Source organism: Leopardus geoffroyi, chromosome A2 (assembly GCF_018350155.1).
Source record: "Leopardus geoffroyi isolate Oge1 chromosome A2, O.geoffroyi_Oge1_pat1.0, whole genome shotgun sequence".
Taxonomy (NCBI): domain Eukaryota; kingdom Metazoa; phylum Chordata; class Mammalia; order Carnivora; family Felidae; genus Leopardus; species Leopardus geoffroyi.
Window position 1 is genome coordinate 11,618,095 of NC_059331.1, and position 19,317 is coordinate 11,637,411.

The window sequence follows — 19,317 nt, forward strand, 5'->3', positions numbered from 1 at the left end:
AGCTGATCCTGGGGACTCACCCTCAAGGAGACCCTGGTCTCAGGGGGGAGTCAAAGCCAGCTAAAGCAGGACTTGCCTGATTGAAGGTTGCTTGTGGATCGGGCGGGGAAGCCACAGCTTTCTCTGAACCAGGGCATGCTGAACATGGAATTGGTGATCAGGATTTGCTGGTGAGGAAGAAGGCTGGAAACTCCATGGTGGCTAATAACGGCAGTCAGCACTTACCTAGCACTTACTGTGTGCTAGAATTCAGAAGTGCTCCCTACACCTTGAAGCAGGGTTTCTCAACCTCACCACTATTGACATTAGGGCTGGATCATTCTCTCTCTCTCTCTCTCTCTCTCTGTCTGTTTTTAAATAGGCTTCATACCCAGTGCGGAGTCTGACGCGGGGCTTGAACTCACGATCCTGAGGCCAATACCTGAGCTGAGATCGAGAGTCAGATGCTCACCCGACTGAGCCACCCAGGTGCCCCAAGATCATTCTCTTTGGCGAGGGGCCATCCTGTGTGTGTGTTGTAAGGTGTTTATCAGCATTCCTGGCCTCTACCCACTAGAGGCCAGCGGTACCCCAGCATCCAGCTGTGATGGCCAAAGTGTCTTCAGACATTGTCAGATTGTCTCTTGAGGGACAGGATTGCCTTGGGTGACAACCGTTACCCTAAAACATTACAGCAGTCTTCTGAGGTGGGTACACAGTGAGTAACCAATAAAGCTACCCGAACCCTCTGCCTCCAGAGTCCATCTCTGCCCATAATGTTATGTGGCTTTGACTGTGGCTGTAACCCCTGGCCCTGTCCTCTGAGAGTCCAGCACAGCTCCGGGCCTGCTCCACCCCCTGGCTCCCATCCCCCAGGCTAACCAGCCCCATGATCAGACTTCCCACCTGGTTGGCCCCCAAAGCCAGGAGGGGATCACTCGTTGTCTGTAACAGGATCAAGAATTTATTTCTGACAGATCGAAAGGCTTTGGAATGGTCATCCTGGGGAAAACAATCTGAACTTCCTTGCCCTCTCTTCAGTTTCCTTATGGTTCGCTGTGGTTTTAGCTTTGGAACTCACTGAGAGGAGGGCGATGTCTCCTTACAGCTTCAGGCTTCTCAGTGTCTGGCCTGGCTCCTGCCTGAACCCAGCCAGGCGTGCCTCTCCTCCAGCTGCCAGCATCTGCCTTAGTTTCCCCAGATGAGCCTGCAATTAAGGTCGGAGGCTTTGATCTCTCTAATCTCCTGTGGCTTTTTAAAATTTTTTCTTTGACAGATATTACCTGGGTGTCCAGTATGCACAATGCCTTTTGGCCCTGTGGAGGCAGTGGAGAGCCAACGGCCAGCTGTGATTCCTCCCATCTGTCTGCCCACTTGCCCAGATCAGTCACCCACCCACCCACTGACCCAGACACGGGTATCTCTTCCAAATCCGGGGCGGGACTGACCCTGTCTGGATCTATCTGGAGCAGATAAACTGGCCAAGGACAACATCTTAGTGGGATGGTCAAGTTGGCTGACGGTGGGTGGGTGGGGGTGAGAGGAGCAGGACCAGAGTCTGGTGCGGCTTGTTGAGGCTGGAGGTCTTCCTGGAGGAAGAGGCTGCAGCTGCCAGTAGAGCCCCAGGAGGGTGGGTTGAATCCAGAGGGAGCAGAACGGCTGGCTCCCCAGGGCCGATGGAGCCTGAGGATTCCTGGGGCCGCGTGGGGCGTCAGTCAGGGTTGCTGGCTTAGGGACCCCTGTCCAAGCGTGGGAGCAGGTCCTGACGTGTGGGCTTTGAGGGTGCTGGTGCAAGAGGAGGGTGTTAAGGAGCGGGCCTGAGGGGGGATCTGGGCACTAAGTGGAGCCAGGCATGGGCAGAGGGGCAGGGAGTGTGGTGGTTGGGGGATGCTGGGTGTTCAAGCCTTTGTGTCTCCAATGTCTCTTTCGCTGTCTCTGTCTGCGTCTTTTTCTCCATCTCTCCACCTGTCGGTCTCTCCATCCCCGGCTCTGCGTCTTTCCCTTCCCGTCGCTCTCCACGCATCCACGACTCTGTCTCTGGTTCTCTCGGTCTCTGGGGGCCTAGCCGCGGTCCCCGCCCAGAGGCTGGCGAGGCCGGGGGCGGGCCGGGGGCGGGCCTCGCGGCGCGGCCGGGCGGGGTTAAAGGGCCCGGCCGCCGGACGGCGCGGTCAGAACCGAGGTTGCGGTGCGGGCGGATCTGGATCCCGGATCGAGAGGCAGAGGCCGAGGCCGAGACCCGCGAGGTGAGTGCGCGCGGGGGGCGGTAACCCGAGCGCGGCCGGGGCGCTGCGCTGTAACCCGACGCGCCCGGCAGGCGCGGGTGCTGGCAGCGGGGACGCGAGGGGCTGGGCGCAGCCCGCCCCGGGAATCCCCACGACCCAGGCGGCAGCGGCGGCGGGTCCCAGAGGCTCCGGATGGGGGGGCGTGGGCGTGTCCCCGACGGCCGCAGCTTTTGGGCGCAGTTGTTTTGAGCGCGCCCCTCGGAGTCCTGGGTACATCCTTCTCCCCGGGTTTCCGTGATGGGAAGGGACCTCAGGAAGAGCCCCCTCCCCATCAGGACCTCTCGGGCGGATCCAGGCCCTGCCCTGTGGCGCAGGGCGGACCGGGGTCACTCCGCAGCGTCTCCCTCAGGGACTTTACGCTAGTGATCCGGCTGCCTTCACCGTCCCTCTCCCCACCCATGGCAGGCACAGAGCCTGAAAAGAGGAGATGCCCTCCTGGGCCCCCAGAGTTGGCTGTGAGGGTTGTGTGAGGTCCTGCGGTTGGGACCAGCTGACGTTTGTTGGATGCGGGAGGGATGTATGCTCCCTGGTGTCCAAGGGGCTGGCCCTCCCCGCTTGGACCAGGTGAGGCGGCTGAGACCTGCCAACTGGGGAGTCTCAGGCTGGAGGTGGGAGGGAGGCCGGGAGACAGTGGGGGAGCTGGGATTTGAACAAACCGGCCCTGTGTGACCCCAACATCCTATGCCCTTTCCAATGGCCCCCGCCTCTCTGTATAGCCCAGCTTGGGTTTCTGAGCGGTAACATTAGCCCTGGACTGGTGTCCAGTGGTGACCTGGGTTGGTATCCACAGAGGGGCTTGGATGACTCCGCAGACGGAGAAGGCGACCCCCTCCCGCCTCCCTGGCAAGCCTTGGACCCCATTCTCCAAATCCCAGATGACTGGGCAAGCACTAACGAATATGGTGCCAGCCGCAACAGCAAGGAGAGGCACCTTTGATCTGGGGCTTGCGGTGTCCCAAGCCCTGAGCTGAGCACATTAAAAATGTGGCATTGTTATCAAAGCCCTGTGAAGTGGGTAATACAGTTCCTGTCTTACACGTGAGGAAATTGAGGCTCAGAGAGGTGCAGACATTCACCTGAGGTCACACAGCTCTGAGGTGGAGCTTTATGGAATCCTTTCCGAGGCTCGTGTCCAAGTGCTGAGATGGTGGGCAGAGGCAATTGCAGTTCTGGGATGTTCTAGATTGCTGGTGGTTTGTAAACTTCTTTTTCTGTCAGGATCTCCTTTGGGCCGAGGAAGCTGTGGGCGACAGCCTACAGTGTGCCCACAGCTGCGGTGAGGCCCTCCTTCCCACCTCGATTTGCCAGCTTGGCTCTGCCCTCAGAACTGCCCCTGCAGCCCCTTCTCTGAACCCCAGAAAACTGGGGTAAGCCCCCTCTCAGCTCAGACTTCTAGGGTCTGGCACTTTGGGAGAATAGGAGTCTCTGGGGTCAGGCAGCTCTTTGGCATAGAGAGGGAGTTTGGTTGGCATGAGCAGGGAGAGGAGGCAGGCTGTTTTGACTACTGGCTTCCAGAGTGAGTGAAGGGCAGGGCTAGGATGTGGGGCAGTGGAGCCAGTGTTGGGTGCTTGGATGACAGGTGGGTCCCAGGACCTGCAGTTCAAGGAGAGGCAACATGTGTGATTTCTGGTGGTGTGTGTGTCCGGGGTGTGTGTGTGTGTGGGGGGGGGGGGCATGGTCGTGTCCTGCATTCCTTCTCAGGAGCCCACACACCTTGTATGACAAGTCCCTGACTGGCGGCCGGGCTAACCTGACAAACCAGCGCTCCTTGGGCGTGGGCCACGGAACCAGTCGCTGGCTCCTCCGTTTTCAGATAATGCCGGCCCCAGCAGGACAGGTGGGGCCACCTCTGCTGGGGTGGGGCTGCTGGGTGCCCTTGTCTGGTGTCTGATGCTCTGAAGTTTGCCAGCCTCTCACAGCATCCTGAGAGTGTCAGCTTTGCGTTTATCTCGCTCCAATAAACTAGTAAATGATAGAAGCAGGAATAATGGCTAAAATCTTGCATACCGCCTACCAGACCTCATCTCACTGAAGTGTCCCAAGCAACCTTTAAGGGGTGGCTCCTGCTATTGTTAACCCATTTCACAGATTGGCACACGGAAGCTGGGGGTGGGGACTAGACTACTCAAGGCTGCTGACTTGGGGGAGGTGCAGGGCTGCGACTGGGACCCAGGCTGGTTTGAGTCAAAGATGCACATTTGAAATTTTTTTTTTAATACTTATTTTTGAGAGAGAGAGAGAAAGAGAGAGTGAGTGGGGGAGGGGCAGAGAGAGAGGGAGACATAGGATCGGAAGCAGGCTCTAGGCTCTGAGCTGTCAGCACAGAGCCCGACACGGGGCTCAAACCCACGAACCGTGAGATCATGACCTGAGCAAAGTTGGGTGTTTAGCCAACTGAGCCACCCAGGCGCCCCAAAGATGCACATTTTATTTTTTTATTTTTTTATTTATTTTTATTTTTTATTTTTTTTTAATTTTTTTTTTCAACGTTTATTTATTTTTGGGACAGAGAGAGACAGAGCATGAACGGGGGAGGGGCAGAGAGAGAGGGAGACACAGAATCGGAAACAGGCTCCAGGCTCTGAGCCATCAGCCCAGAGCCCGACGCGGGGCTCGAACTCACGGACCGCGAGATCGTGACCTGGCTGAAGTCGGACGCTTAACCGACTGCACCACCCAGGCGCCCCGCACATTTTATTTTTTATTTTTTATTTATTTTTATTTTTTCAATATATGAACTTTACTGTCAAATTGGTTTCCATACAACACCCAGTGCTCATCCCAAAAGGTGCCCTCCTCAATACCCATCACCCACCCACCCCTCCCTCCCACCCCCCATCAACCCTCAGTTTGTTCTAAGTTTTTAAGGGTCAAAGATGCACATTTTAAAAGACGATGCAATCGGGAAACAAATTTTCATTTTATTTTTAATTTTTTTAAGTTGAAGTGTAATACGGGGGGTATAGGGAAGTGCGCATTCTACAACTGGGCAGTTCAGGAGCGTTTGCGAATTGAACCCACACATGTCACCAGCACTCAAGTCACGAAAGGAGACGACTGTCTGAACCCCCAGAACACCTTCTCCCCAATTAAAGCATCTTAACTCATTTTTCATTAATTTCAAATAATTAACTTTTTTAAAAAGATTTTTTTTTTTATCTTTTTAGGTAATCTCTACACCCAACGTGGGGCTCAAACTCACAACCCTGAGATCAAGAGTCGCATGCTCTACCCACTGAGCTGGCCAGGCAACCCTCAAATAATTAACTTTTTTATTTATTAAAAAAATTGTTTTAAATGTTTATTATTATTATTTTTTTTTTTTGAGAGAGGGAGAGAGAGAGAGAGAACACGAGCAGGGGAGGGGCAGAGAGAAGGAGACACAGAATCTGAATTAGGCTCCAGGCTCTGAGCTGTCAACAGACAAACCATGAGATCATGACCTAAGCCAAAGTCGTCGGACACCCAACTGACTGAGCCACCCAGGCACCCCACAATTAAAACTTTATTTTATTTTATTCTTTATTTTTTAATGTTTATTTATATTTGAGAGAGAGAGGGAGAGGGGGAGAGAGAGAGAGAGAGAGAGAGAATGAGAGCGTGTGCATGAGCAGGGGAGGGACAGAGAGAGAGGGAGACCCAGAATCCGAAGCAGGCTCCAGGCTCTGAGCTGTCAGCACAGAGCCCAACGCCAGGCGTGAACTCGCCAACTGTGAGATCATGACCTGAGCTGAAGTTGGATGCTTAACTGACTGAGCCACCCAGGTGTCCCTCAAATAATTAACTTTTAAACAGAATTTATATTTTAGAGCAGTTTCAGGTTTACAGAAAAACTATGCAGGAAGTATAGAGTTCCAAAACATCCATCAACTCCCCACACTTTCCCCTATTATTAACATCTTCTGTCATCTTCTGTTAGGATGATATGTTTCTTACAACTGATGAGCCAATGTAGACACATTATACTTAACCAAAGTTAATAGTTTACATTAGAGTTCATTCTTTGGGTTGTACAGTCAACTGATTCATTTTTATATTTATTTATTTTTTTATTAAAATTAAAAAAAATTTTTTAAATTTATTTTTGAGACAGAGAGGCAGAGCATGAGCAGGGGAGGGGCAGAGAGAGAGAGGGAGACACAGAATCCGAAGCAGGCTCCAGGCTCTGAGCTGTCAGCACAGAGCCCGACGCGGGGCTCGAACCCATGAGCCGTGAGATCATGACCTGGGCCGATGTCGGACACTCAACCGACTGAGCCACCCAGGCGCCCCCAGGCTTATTTTTTCATTTGAGTGGCATCTTTGTTAAAATTTTTTTTTTTTTACATTTATTCATTTTTGAGAGACAGAGAGAGACAGAGCACAAGTGGGGGAGGGGCAGGGAGAGAGGGACACACAGAACCCGAAGCAGGCTCCAGGCTCTGAGCTGTCAGCACAAGAGCCCGACGCGGGGCTCGAACTCACGGACTGGGAGATCATGACCTGAGCCGAAGTCAGACGCTTAATCGACTGAGCCACCCAGACGCCCCTTTTCATGACCAAGTAATATTCCATCACACGAATATATCACATGATACTTATCCATTCATTCATTGATGGACATTTGGATTGTTTCCACCTTTGGGCTATTCTGAATAGTGCTGCTATTCATATTCATATACAAGTATCTGAGGATGTTTTACATTCTTTAGTTTTAATTTTAATTTTATTTTATGTGAGAGAGAGAGAGAGAGAGAGTGGTGGAGGACCAGAGGGAGAAAGAATGAGAATCTTAAGCAGGCTCCACAGCCAGCACGGAGTCCGATGCAGGGCTCGATCCCATGCCTGGCATCGTGACCTGAGCCGAAATCAAGAGTCGGACGCTCAACCGACTGAGCCACCCAGGCGCCCCTGCATTCTTTTGACTATATACCTAGGAGTGCAATTTCCAGGTCACATGAAAATTCTATGTTTAGCTTTTTGAGGAACTGCGAAGCTATTTCTCAAAGCGGCTGCACTGCCTCAAAGGTTTTTGCAGCACTTTCTTTTGGGGGGGGGGTGCTGGCGGGAGTGCTCTTGCTAGGGGTGGGCGAGTGGAACCCAGCTGCAGAAAGCAGAGGATTTAACTTCCCCAAGGCACTATTTATTGAGCTCCTCCCAGAAGCATCATCAGATGGACTTCTTGATATTGTTTCCATTTCATAGATGAGAAGACTGAGGCTCCCAGGGTGACAGCCAGCTGGGGATCCAGCGTGTGCTCTTTCTGCTTGGAGCAGCCTGTCCTGGGAAGAGCCGCAGCCCACGTCCCACATAGGGGGGTGGGCACGGCGGTTCAGAGCTCCCTCCCTCCTGTGCACCTGCCTTCCTGGGGCAGGGTCTCCTCTTTGAGGGCTGGTGCTTTCTCTTGTTTCGGTTCCTCCCCATTTCAGTATTTCAGGAAGACATTTCCTTTGTCAGGATATCAGCTGGGATTGTTCTGGGTGGGGGTGGGGGTTCTTGCTGTGACTCTACTTAGAAGAACCCCAGCTGCCTCGAAGGGCTCCTCGGAAGATGAAAGAAAGGGCTGAGAAAGCCACTGCACACAGAAGGCGCTCAATAAAGGAGGTGGCTGATTGTGGTGAAAAGCAGAGGTGGTCCTGGAGGATGAGGAGGGGCCCTTGTGGGCAGAGCTGGGGGAAAGGCATGCCAGGTTGGAGGGAACAGCATGTGCAAAGGCTCTGAAGCGGGAATGAATTTGGCCTGTGGCCAGAGTGGCTGGAGTTGAGTCAGCAGCGGGGAGAGCCGTGGGAGAGGCTGGAGGGGTCCACAGGGGCCGGGCGCACAGGGCGTCTCAGTCCGTGGGAAGGAATCTGAATTGTGTTCAGCATAATGGGGAGGACTTTGAACAGGGGAAGCCTGTGATCTGATTTAATTTTAGGGAGATCCCTTTGGCTGCTGGGTGGAGAATGGACTGCTGGGGGAGGGGCGGGAGGGAACTCGGGAGACCAAGGGGAGGAGGCCACTTCAGTGGTGGCCTGACGTGGGTTGAAATGATGGGGATGGGGAAAAGTGAATGAGAGTGAAAGATATTTAGGATACACTACTGGCAGGACCTGGCAACGAACTGGGTGTGGGCAGAGAGGGAGGAAGGAGGTGAGGTGAATGTGAGGGTCTGAGATATGCCCCTGGAGGCCATCCAGGAGGTGGTGTCATCAAGACATGGGAGGCATCTCAGAGACAGGGTCACAAAAGCCTTGGGAGGGGGTGAGCTCCCCAAGGGCGTACACATGGAGAGAGAGGAAGCGATGACTCAGGACCAGCTCTAAGGAATCTAACGTTTATAGCTTGGGTGAAAGGGTCCAAAACATCCTGAGAAGGGGGATCTTTATGGCTGAAGTGGAGGATGGGCGGGGGTGGTCAGCTCCTCAAGGGCTTTGGATGCCAGACTGAGGGCAGTGGGGAGCCATGGATGGTGTTAGAGCAGGAGAGTGACAGACCTTCAGAAAGGTGACTGTGGTGTCTGGAGTGGCAGCCAGACTACAGCCAGGTTGCCCAGGGGTTAGAGGTGACCCAGAGGTCTTGGGCCTGCCAAAGCGGTGACCCCACCCCGGGCCACACGCAGGAAAAGGTCACACTGGGGTGGACCCCAAGATCATCTTTTACAGTTGCCCCCAGTTTCAGATAGGGAAACTGTGGCCTAGGCCACACAGCCAGTCCGTGGAGTCAGGATTAGAACCCAGCTACATGTGGGTGCCTGGGTGACTCAGTCGGTTAAGCATCCTAATTCAGCTCAGGTCATGATCTCCCAGTCTGTGAGTTCGAGCCCCGCGTCGGGCTCTTGTGCTGACAGCTCAGAGCCTGGAGCCTGTTTCCGATTCTGTGTCTCCTTCTCTCTCTGCCCCTCCCCTGCTCACTCTCTGTCTCTCTCTCTCTCTCAAAAATAAATAAACATTAAAAAAAAAAAAAAAACCTTAGGGGCACCTGGGTGACTCAGTCGGTTAAGCATCCAACTCTTGATTTTGGCTCAGGTTCTGATCTCACGGCTTGTGGGTTTGAGCCCCACATCAGGCTCTGCGCTGACAGCACGGAGCCTGCTTGGGATTCTCTATCTCTGCCCCTTCCCCACTCTCTCTTTCTCTCTCTCTCTCTCTCTCTCTCTCAAAAAAAAAAATATGTATATATATATATAAAAGACCCCAGCTACGTGCGTGTGTGTGCAGATGTGCATTTAATGAGAAAGCCCCGTTCTTCACTCAGCTGTCTGCCCAGAGAGCCTTCCCCCAAGAGACACACACAGGCCACCTCATCTGGAGGGATCGGTCTGCACCCTCTTACTCCGTGTATTTGTTTCCTGTGGCTGCTGTGACGAATTACCACGAACTGGGTGGCTTGAAACAGCACACATTTATTCTCTCCGAGTTCTGGAGGCCGGGAGTCTGAAACCCAGGTGAGGGCAGGGCCGTGCTCCCTCTGGAGGTTCTGGGGCAGAATCTGCTCCCTGCCTCTCCCAGCTTCTAGTGGCTCCAGGGTGCCTGGGCTGGTGGCCGCATCCCTCCAGGGTCTGCCTTCATCTTTCCACGGCCTTCTTCTCTTCTGTGTGTTGAGTCTCCCTCGGCCTCTCTCTTATGAGGAGATTTCGATTCCAGTTGGGAGCAACCTGGACAATCCAACCCGGATAATCTTCCCATCTCTAGTCCCGTCTGCAAAGACGCTGGCAGTTAAGATCACATTCCCACGTTCCAGAGACCTGATCTCTTTGGGGGAGCAGTATTCAGCCACCTCTGTCTCTGCTTTACCTCCTTCAAGACACGCAGTCTTTTTTTTTTTTAATGTTTATTTATTTATTTGGGGGGGGGGAGGTTGTAGAGAGAGAGAGAGAGAGAGAGAGAGGGAGAGCGAGTCCCAAGCAGGCTCCGCACCGTCAGCGCAGAGCTCAACACGGGGCTTGATCTCACAAACTGTGGGATCATGACCTGAGCCGAGATCAAGGGTGGGATGCTTAACCGACTGTGTCACACAGGTGTCCCCCGCCCCCCAGTCTTAACCATTTTCAGGGAACCGTTCGGTGGCCTTAAGTACATTCACACTGTTGTGCAGCCATCACCACCATCCATGTCCAGAACTTTTCTGTCTTCTTCAATTAAAACTCTGACTCCCTATCCCCCCTCCCGCCGGTCCTGGTGCCCGCCATTCTGCTTCCTGTCTCTGAACCTGACTCCTCTGGGGACCTCCTATAAGTGGGATCACAGAGCATTTGTTTTTTGTGTCTCTTATTTCACTTAACGTAATGTCCTTGAGGTCCATCCATGTTGTAGCCTGCGTCAGATTTCCCTTTTTATGGCCGAATAATATTCCAGTGTATGGATAGGCCATAGTATGTGTATCTGTTCTTCCACTTGGGTTGCCTCCACCTTTTGGCCCTTGTGACTAATGCTGCTGTGAACATGGGTGTGCAAATATCTGTTTGAGTCCCTGCTTTCACTTCTTTTGGGGATCTATCCAGAAGTGGGATTGCTGGATCATATGGTGATTCTATGTTTAATATATTTTTTTTTTATAGGGTTGGTTTCAACGTTTATTTATTTTTGGGACAGAGAGAGACAGAGCATGAACGGGGGAGGGGCAGAGAGAGAGAGGGAGACACAGAATCGGAAACAGGCTCCAGGCTCTGAGCCATCAGCCCAGAGCCTGACGCGGGGCTCGAACTCACGGACCGCGAGATCGTGACCTGGCTGAAATCGGACGCTTAACCGACTGCGCCACCCAGGCGCCCCTCTATGTTTAATATTTTGAGGAACCACCACACTGTTTTCCACAGCAAAGCCGCACCATTTTACATCCCCACGAGCAAGGCATCAGGGTTCAAGGTTTCTCCGCATCCTTGCCAACACCTGTTATTCCCTTTCTGTCTCTCCTTGGTACCAGACATCCTAATGAGTGGTCATGTCAATTGCATGGCTGGTAGTGTCAGACCGTCCCAATGGGACTCTCCTAACTTGGTGATGATGCACCCAGCTGTTTTCCCAGGATGTGGTAACCAATAGAAACTTCACATCTTCTGCGTGGATGATACAGTTGGTCATTGGCTGGTGGAAAAGCCAGTGACTCTGAGCCCCTAATGGAGGGAACCATGGGCCGGGGGTGGGGGGTGGGGGGTGGTGGGGACTGGGGACTCAGGTGAGGACCTGGAGGGTAGGGTTCCTTTAGCTGTGTTGCCCAAGGAGGTGGAGCACAGAGAGAACCCTTGGGTGTCTGGACTAAGGGGAAAGGAGAGATGAGGGCAAGACCTAACCATTTTCAGCAATCTCCTCGGCACTGTCTGAGATCTGTGGGCCCCCAATGTGATTGAGTTTGGCCTTTGGTAGGGGTTCAGGGGGCCTCTGTCAGCTCCCATCTCTCTTGAGTTAGAAGAACAGAGATTGAGTTGTGCAAACAATGGAGAGAATGGTGGGACCCACTCCAAGGCCCACTTTAAGGCACCATAAAATGAGGCATGCACATCCCTGAGTGTGGGGCATGACACATTGCAACGCTCTGTACCTGGTCACTGTGTCATTAATATTATTATTATTTATTTTTTATTTTTTATTTTTTTTTAATTTTTTTAATGTTTATTTATTTTTGAGACAGAGAGAGACAGAGCATGTACAGGGGAGGGTCAGAGAGAGAGGGAGACACAGAATTCGAAGCAGGCTCTAGGCTCTATACTGTCAGCACAGAGCCCGATGCGGGGCTCGAACTCACCAACCGTGAGATCATGTCCTGAGCCGAAGTCGAACGCTCAACAGACTGAGCCCCTATTTTCTCTTTCTTAATGATTTTCTCAACAACATTTTCTTCTCTGCAGCTTACTTTCTTGTAACAATACAGTATATAATACATATAACATTCAAAATATGTGTTAATTGGCCGTTAATGTTATCAGTAAGGCTTCCAGTCAACAGTAGGCTATGAGCAGTTCAGTTTTGCGGGGGGGTCAAACGTTACACATGGAATTCTGGCTGCACAGGGCTTGGGACCCCCCTAACCCCCGCATTGTTCAAGGGTCAACTGTACTTTAAAACGGTTCGTTTCATGTTGGGTGAATCTCACCTCAATTACATTTTTTTTTTTTAACGTTTATTTATTTTTGAGACAGAGAGAGACAGAGCATGAACGGGGGAGGGTCAGAGAGAGAGAGACACAGAATCCGAAACAGGCTCTGAGCTGTCAGCCCAGAGCCCCACGCGGGGCTCAAACTCACGGACCGCGAGATCACGACCCGAGCCGAAGTCAGCCGCCTAACCGACTGAGCCACCCAGGCGCCCCTCACCTCAATTAAATAGAGAAAAAGAGGGAAGACAGGGGAAGGAAGGCAGCTAATAGAGAAAGTTTCTTCTGCGGGCAGCCGGAGTTTAATCCTGCTGTGGAAGCCTGGTAGTGCATGTGAAACTCCTATCTCAAGGTCATTGCCCCAGGGGGAGGAGGTATTTATCTGGCAACATTCATCTGTCATTGGTTAAGAGCTGCTTTCGGCGTGGAGGTGTATGTGTTTTAATTTTCCAACCCTCTGGCCAGCCAGGCATGGGCAGAGAAGTCAGGAAGGATGCCCTGCGAAGTGAAGACTGAGGGCATATGGACAGGTGTCCGTCTGGTCAGCTCGCTGAAGGTCACTGCTGGGGAAAGTTAGGGGGGGATCCTTGGTGTCTGGGACTCATGTGCATTGAGCACCTCCTATGTGCCAGGTACCCTATGCTTGACCCCACAGGTCATCTTTGTATGGCACACACATGGCCAGAGTGGTTCCTACCTGCACTGACCCCCATCCCATGTGTTCCCGCAGGATGCTGCCCGTCACGGAGCACCTGCTGTATCTCCTGGGACTGGAGAAGACCGCCTTCCGCTTGTATGTGGTGTCTGCACTCGTCCTGTCCGTACTCTTCTTCCTCTGCCGCCTGCTGATACAGATCCTGAGGTTCTGCTGGCGTTGCTACATCACCTGCCGCCGGCTGAGCTGCTTCCCCCAGCCACCCCGGCGCAACTGGCTGCTGGGCCACCTGGGCATGGTGTGTGGGGCTGGGCAGGTGGGCTGGGCGGGTCCCAGGTATTCAGTAAGGATGACGGACTTGATGGTTTCTTTCATCCCCCAAGAATCTGGTCAGGGCCCCGAACAGACCCGTTTTCCAGGATCTAAGTGTGATGGAGGCTCAGAGAGGGCAAGCCGTTTACCCGAGGTCACACAGCTGAGGCGAGGCAGAGCTGAGTCGAAAGTTTTCTCTGTAATTTCAGGCCTATTGCTGTAGCAGCAGGTACCAGTGCCTGTGAAAGTCGTCAGGTTCTGTGATCCCCGGGCGGGGTGGGGGGACCCCTGTGGATTTTGCTCCACCCCACCCCCGATGTGGTTGCACCCTTTCTTTCCTTCTCTTACCTTGCCTTTCATTTTTTTTTTTTAAATTTTTAATTTTTTTAACGTGTATTCATTTTGGAGAGGCAGAGAGAGACAGAGCATAAGCAGGGGAGGGGCAGAGAGAGGGAGACACAGAATCAGAAGCAGGCTGTAGGCTCCGAGCTGTCAGCACACAGCCGGACACGGGGCTCGAACTCACGAATCGCGAGATCATGATCTGAGCCAAAGTCAGTTGCTTAACTGACAGAGCCATCCAGGAGCCCTGCCTTTCATTTCTTATTTCACATACGTGTGCTTAGAATTACATCAGGTGCTTTAAAAATATTAACTCACTCATCCTCTTTTTTTTTTTTTTTTATAGTTTGATGTTTTGGGTTTTTTTCTTATTTTATTTATTTATTTTATTTTATTTTTTATTTTTTTAAATTTACATCCAAATTGGTTAGCATATAGTGCAACAATGATTTCAGGAGTAGATTCCTTAGTGCCCCTGACCCATTTAGCCCCTCCCCCCCACAACCCCTCCCGTCACCCTCAGTTTGTTCTCCATATTTATGGGTCTCTTCTGTGTTGTCCCCCTCCCTGTTTTTATATTATTTTTGTTTCCCTTCCCTTATGTTCATCTGTTTTGTCTCTTAAAGTCCTCATATGAGTGAAGTCATATGATTTTTTTCTCTGACTAATTTTGCTTAGCATAATACCCTCTCGTTCCATCCACGTAGTTGCAAATGGCAAGATTTCATTCTTTTTGATTGCCGAGTAATACTCCGTTGTATAGATATACCACATCTTCTTTACCCATTCATCCATCGATGGACATTTGGGCTCTTCCCATACTTGGGCGATTATTGATGGTGCTGCTATAAACATGCGGGTGCACGTGTCCCTTCGAAACAGCACACCTGTATCCCTTGGATAAATTCCTGGTAGTGCGATTGCTGGGTCGTAGGGTAGTTCTGTTTGTTTTTTTGCGGAGCCTCCAGACTGTTTTCCAGCGTGACTGCACCAGCTCGCGTTCCCTCTCCCTCAGTCCTCTTGACAATCCTAGGCGGCAGGCCCCACCACTGTCCCCGTTTTGCTTCTAAGAATACTATGGCACAGAGAGGTTAAGTAGCTGGCCCTAGGTCACACAGCTTGTAGGCAGCAGAGTTGGGGTTCAAGCCTAGGCCGTTTGGCTCCAGAGTCCCTGTTCTTAGCTCTGTGCCTTTGCCACCTCTTGTGTCTGGCTGAGAAAACCTGCACTTTTCTAAAAGGGCTTCAGAGGTCAGAAGAAAGCCAGACTCCTGAGGGCACTGAGGCTTTTGGGGTCTTAGACTCCAGTTCCTAACTGCCTATTGCACTCACCTGGTCCCCCTTCTAGACCTACATGAAACTGAGGGACAGTTGTGGAGACCTTCCTGGCTTAGGCCTCATGCCGAGGGCAGAGGTGGACTTTGGAGAGGCAGTTCAAGGGCAGTGGTCGTCAGTGTGGGCTTGATGCTGGTCTCTACCCTCTCCTGCCACACGACCTTGAGCAAACTACGTCACCTCCCTGTGCCTTGGTTTTCCCATCTGCAGTGTGGGGCTTATGATTGTTCCCGATAACCTCATGAGATTATTTTGACAATTCCTGAAGTCACGTCGGCGGCATGCTTGACTCTGAACCTGCCACGCGGTGGTGGGTGTGCTCAACTCCCCAGTCTTGCAGAGACCGGAAGTATCGAGTGATTCTAGAAATATTATATTGATTTTATTTTATTATTTTGTTTTGTTTTATTTTATTTTATTTTATTTTATTTACGTTTATTTATTTTGAAAGAGAGAGAGAGAATGTGAGTGGGGGCGGGGGAGGGGCAGAGAGAGAGTTAGAGAGAAAGAATCCCAAGCAGGCTCCTCATTGTCAGCGTGGAGCCGATGCAGGGCTCGAACTCACGAAGCATGAGATCATGACCTGAACTGAAATCAAGAGTCAGACTGAGGTACCCAGGCGCCCCTAGAAATATTTTAGATGCTACTTGGAGTGAGTGTCTCAGAAGGAAGCAGGAGGTACATTTCTACTCAGTAGCTCCAAGAATATTTTATCTGGCTTTAGGAATGACTCCCCTGGGACCGCACTCACCAAGTTTTGCCTGTTTGTGCCCGAATCTCCTCCCTCCCTTTCACCTCCCACCCCTGCTCAGGCCTCATTGTCTTCTGCTGGACCATGGTCCAGCCTCCTCCTTGGGCTCCTGCCTCCAGTCTGTCGCCCCGTCCTGGTCCCAGGAGGATTCTTGAAACCAACCATGTCCCTCCTCTGCTCACACACCCTCCATGACTCCCCATTGCTGTCCAGAGAAAGTCTCACCTCCTCAGCTAGTGTTCAAGTCCCGTTAGACTCTGACTCCCACCCTACTCACGTCTAGTCCTGTAGGATGACTTCCTGTTCCTATAGCCAGGCTCTGATTTCCCACCTCCATGGTCTTTGCTGGAACTGTGCCCTCTACCAAATATCCTTCTCAGTTAGATGAACCCCTACTCATTTTTCGTGCCCTTTGTCCAATGCTCTTATTCCAAGAGCCATCTGGCTTTAATGGTGGTCCTAGAGGCAGTGGCCAGGCCCTGGTGTCCAAAGTTAGCCGGGTCAGTGTGGACAACATTGACCCTGTAGGCCCAGTCTGCTTCCTCCCGGGACCATGAGTTCTGGGTGAGGCTTCTGGGGAAGCCCAAACCAGGGCAATCACTTACTCACCTGTAACTTCAGACAAGTCATTTGACCTTTCCAAGCAAAGTGAAATGGGGAAATAGTAGCAAGTATTTCACAGAATTCTTGGGTAGGTTGAAGGTATTAACTGTATGAACCATGCCCACCGCAGCGCCTAACGCTGTAAGCACACGCATGTGTTAAAGATAACAGTGCTAGTGGTATTTTATTACTAACGTAGCAAGTACTCCACAAATGCCGATCATTATTATTGGGTGTACTCTTACTGTTTTTATTTCTGGAACACCGGCTGTGTGTCATGCCCTGTGCTGGGTGGGTGGGTGGGGGGGGGGGCGGTCTCTCATTTTGTTATTTCATACATTTTCTCAGCTGCCCTCAGACAGAGAGTTGATTCTTCCCCACTCCTCAGGTGAGGGAATGGAGGTTCAGCGAGGTGCAGCCAGCTGCCCGCAATCGTACAGCTCTTCCAGGCTTGTTTTAAGGACAGGGGAGAGGTGGAAGGAGGGAAAGGCTAGGGGACGCTGGGGCTGGGCTCCTCCTCACTGTCTTTCCCTCCTACCCCTTGCAGTATCTTCCAAATGAGACAGGCCTCCAAGATGAGAAGAAGGTGCTGGACAACATGCATCATGTGATCCTGGTGTGGATTGGCCCCATTTTGCCGCTGTTGGTTCTGGTGCATCCTGACTACATCAAGCCCGTAGTGGGTGCCTCAGGTAGGTGGGCTGGGCCTTTAAGTGATGGATAAACCCTCAACTCCCAGAAATCACCTGGGCTTCTGGGCCTGTAGGCTATCTGGGGGAAGGGCCATTGGAGTAGGGATTTGGAGGATGAATAGGACTTCACCAAAGCAGCCATGGTAATACAGATAGTGGGGATAGCATGGGAAAAGGTGCGACAATGTCTAGGGGTCCTAGGAACTTTGAGAGGCAAACATGCCCACCTAGAAGTCAGAGCCAAACATATTCGATCAGGGAATTGTTTGCCTGAGATTTTGTTAAGCGGTTGCTGCTTAATTCTAAGCCATGGCAGTTTCACCATTTGGGTTCTGATATTCCCTGCTGTGGCTATCCCAGCCTGCAGCCCATTCTTTTCACCTGGGCTGACCCTGACTAGTGGAAAAGGAGATGTAGAAGATTGCTTCTCCCTTCTGAGTCCACACCAGTCCCAAGGTGTAGGGCTCCTGCGTGTGCTGGGCAAGTCCTTGCTCAACCTTCCACACCCGGATCCAATGACCCCCTCCTCCAGGAAGACTTCCTTGACCCTCCAGACAGATCATGGTTTTCTTCTCCGGGCTTTCTCATTCTCCGTCCTAACGCTCTAGGGCTGACTGAGTGTGTCTGCCTCCAGCTCCGTCTTCCCCCTAGGAGTCTGGATCTTTGGTGTGGCTTCGCGCATAACTGGGCACCTCCAGGGGCATCAGAGACATTTGAGAGAGGAGGGAGGAATGAAAAAGTACCAGGAATTTTAGGATCTCCGGCCCCAGCTTGGGCCCCTACAACGAGAGGCTGAGATCTCTCTTTGAGGTCTAGAGACCACCTTCAAGGCTATCACGTCGGAGCCATGAAAGAGGAAGGGGCTGCCATCCTTCCCTCCCCCAGCCATACCCTCCTCACGTTTCATTCCGGGATGCCCAACCCACTGCACAAAGGGGGAGCCTGGACCCTGGGAAGGGTGACCTCTCTAAGGGATGGGCTCCAAGTTGTGCAAAGAGCCCTGGGCCAGGACTTGGGCGGGCTGGGCTCGAATCCTGGGTGGAGTCATCCTCACCATGTGACCCAGAAATTCATGTAGCCTCTCAGGGCCTCAGTTTCTGATCTGTAAAATGGGGTGGTGGTGAAGACTCACTGTAATGTGGGTAGGTGCTCATGGGGGTTTCTCGTCTCCTGCTTTTCTCACATCCTGTTTTTCTTTCTGCCTCCTCCTTCTCCCCTCTCCTCCTCAGAACCGCAGATTCCTGAGGACCATCTTACATGGTTGTGAGACTCCAGATAGAGTAGGGAGTGGAGCCCCCCCACGTGGCCTTAGCACATAGTAGATGCCCCAGCCTCTCCCTCTCCCCTCCCCTCCCCTCCCTCAGGACAGGCTGGATATCCAGGGCCTTCCCCCCACTGGAGGAGTGGGGGGAGGGGGGCGGAGCTGTGAGTCAGGACAGACAGGCCTGGCCCCAAGCTGTGGATCTCACCCCACACCGGGGCCTCCTCAGGGCCACACCTGGGGACCTTGATGGCCTGGGGCTAAAACCACACAGCCCATGGGCTCTGAGAAAGGCACAGCTCCTCCTGAACCTTCTCCATCTGATATCGGGCAATTGGGGCAGAGAGCATTAATGGGAGAAAGCAGGGGGAAATGCGTTATAGAGAATGAAGTGTGATATATAGGCATATCATTACAGCTTTTGCCTTTATGCATTTATTTTTTATTGAGATGAAATTCACGTGGCATGCAATTAACCATTTAAAAATGTACGAGTTTAAAGTGTAAGGTATGTAGCATGTTCACAATGTTGTGCAACCCAAGGCTCTCTCTAGTTCCAAGTTTTTTTTCATGGCCCCATAAAACAACCTGTACCCATTAAGTGATTACGTCCTCCCCCCCCCCCTTCTGGGACGTACCACTCTATTTTCTATCTCCATGGCTCTGCCTATTCTGGATATATCACAGATAAGGTATGATACAAAATGTGACCTTTTGCACTGACCTCTTTCACTTAGCACAGTGTTTCCGAGGTTCACACACATTGTAGCAATGATCAAGACCTACTCTTTTTAAGGCTGAGTAGAAGTCCATTGTGTGGGGATACGGATATACCACAATTTGTTTATCTGCTCATCCACCGACAGGCATTTGGGTCCTTCCTACCTTTAGGCTGTTACGAATGATGCTATGAACATGCCTGCACGGGTTTCAGTGCTGATGTATAGTTTCATTTCTCTTGGGTAGGTGCTGAGGAGTAGAAATGCAGGGCCATATGGGAATTCCACCTTTAACTTTTTAAGGAACCACCAAACAGCTTTCCACGACGGCTGTGCATT

General features: G+C 51.9%; 1 protein-coding gene across 4 annotated transcripts in view; it reads left to right on the forward strand.

Moving 5' to 3' along the window:
- The window catches only part of LOC123605455 (ultra-long-chain fatty acid omega-hydroxylase), a 52,086-nt gene that overhangs the window by 19,126 nt on the left and 13,643 nt on the right, over positions 1 to 19,317 (forward strand). Inside the window, exons 1-4 of one of the 4 annotated variants that reach the window (XM_045492353.1) lie at positions 453 to 686; positions 1,256 to 1,396; positions 13,042 to 13,264; positions 16,854 to 16,998. In XM_045492353.1, the coding sequence (XP_045348309.1) occupies positions 13,043 to 13,264; positions 16,854 to 16,998 (367 nt within the window). In that variant the 5' untranslated portion in view covers positions 453 to 686; positions 1,256 to 1,396; position 13,042. Of the gene's footprint in view, positions 1 to 452; positions 687 to 1,255; positions 1,397 to 1,461; positions 2,223 to 3,479; positions 3,629 to 13,041; positions 13,265 to 16,853; positions 16,999 to 19,317 lie in introns of those variants that run through there. The other 3 variants (XM_045492355.1, XM_045492354.1, XM_045492352.1) reach the window with 3 other exon arrangements.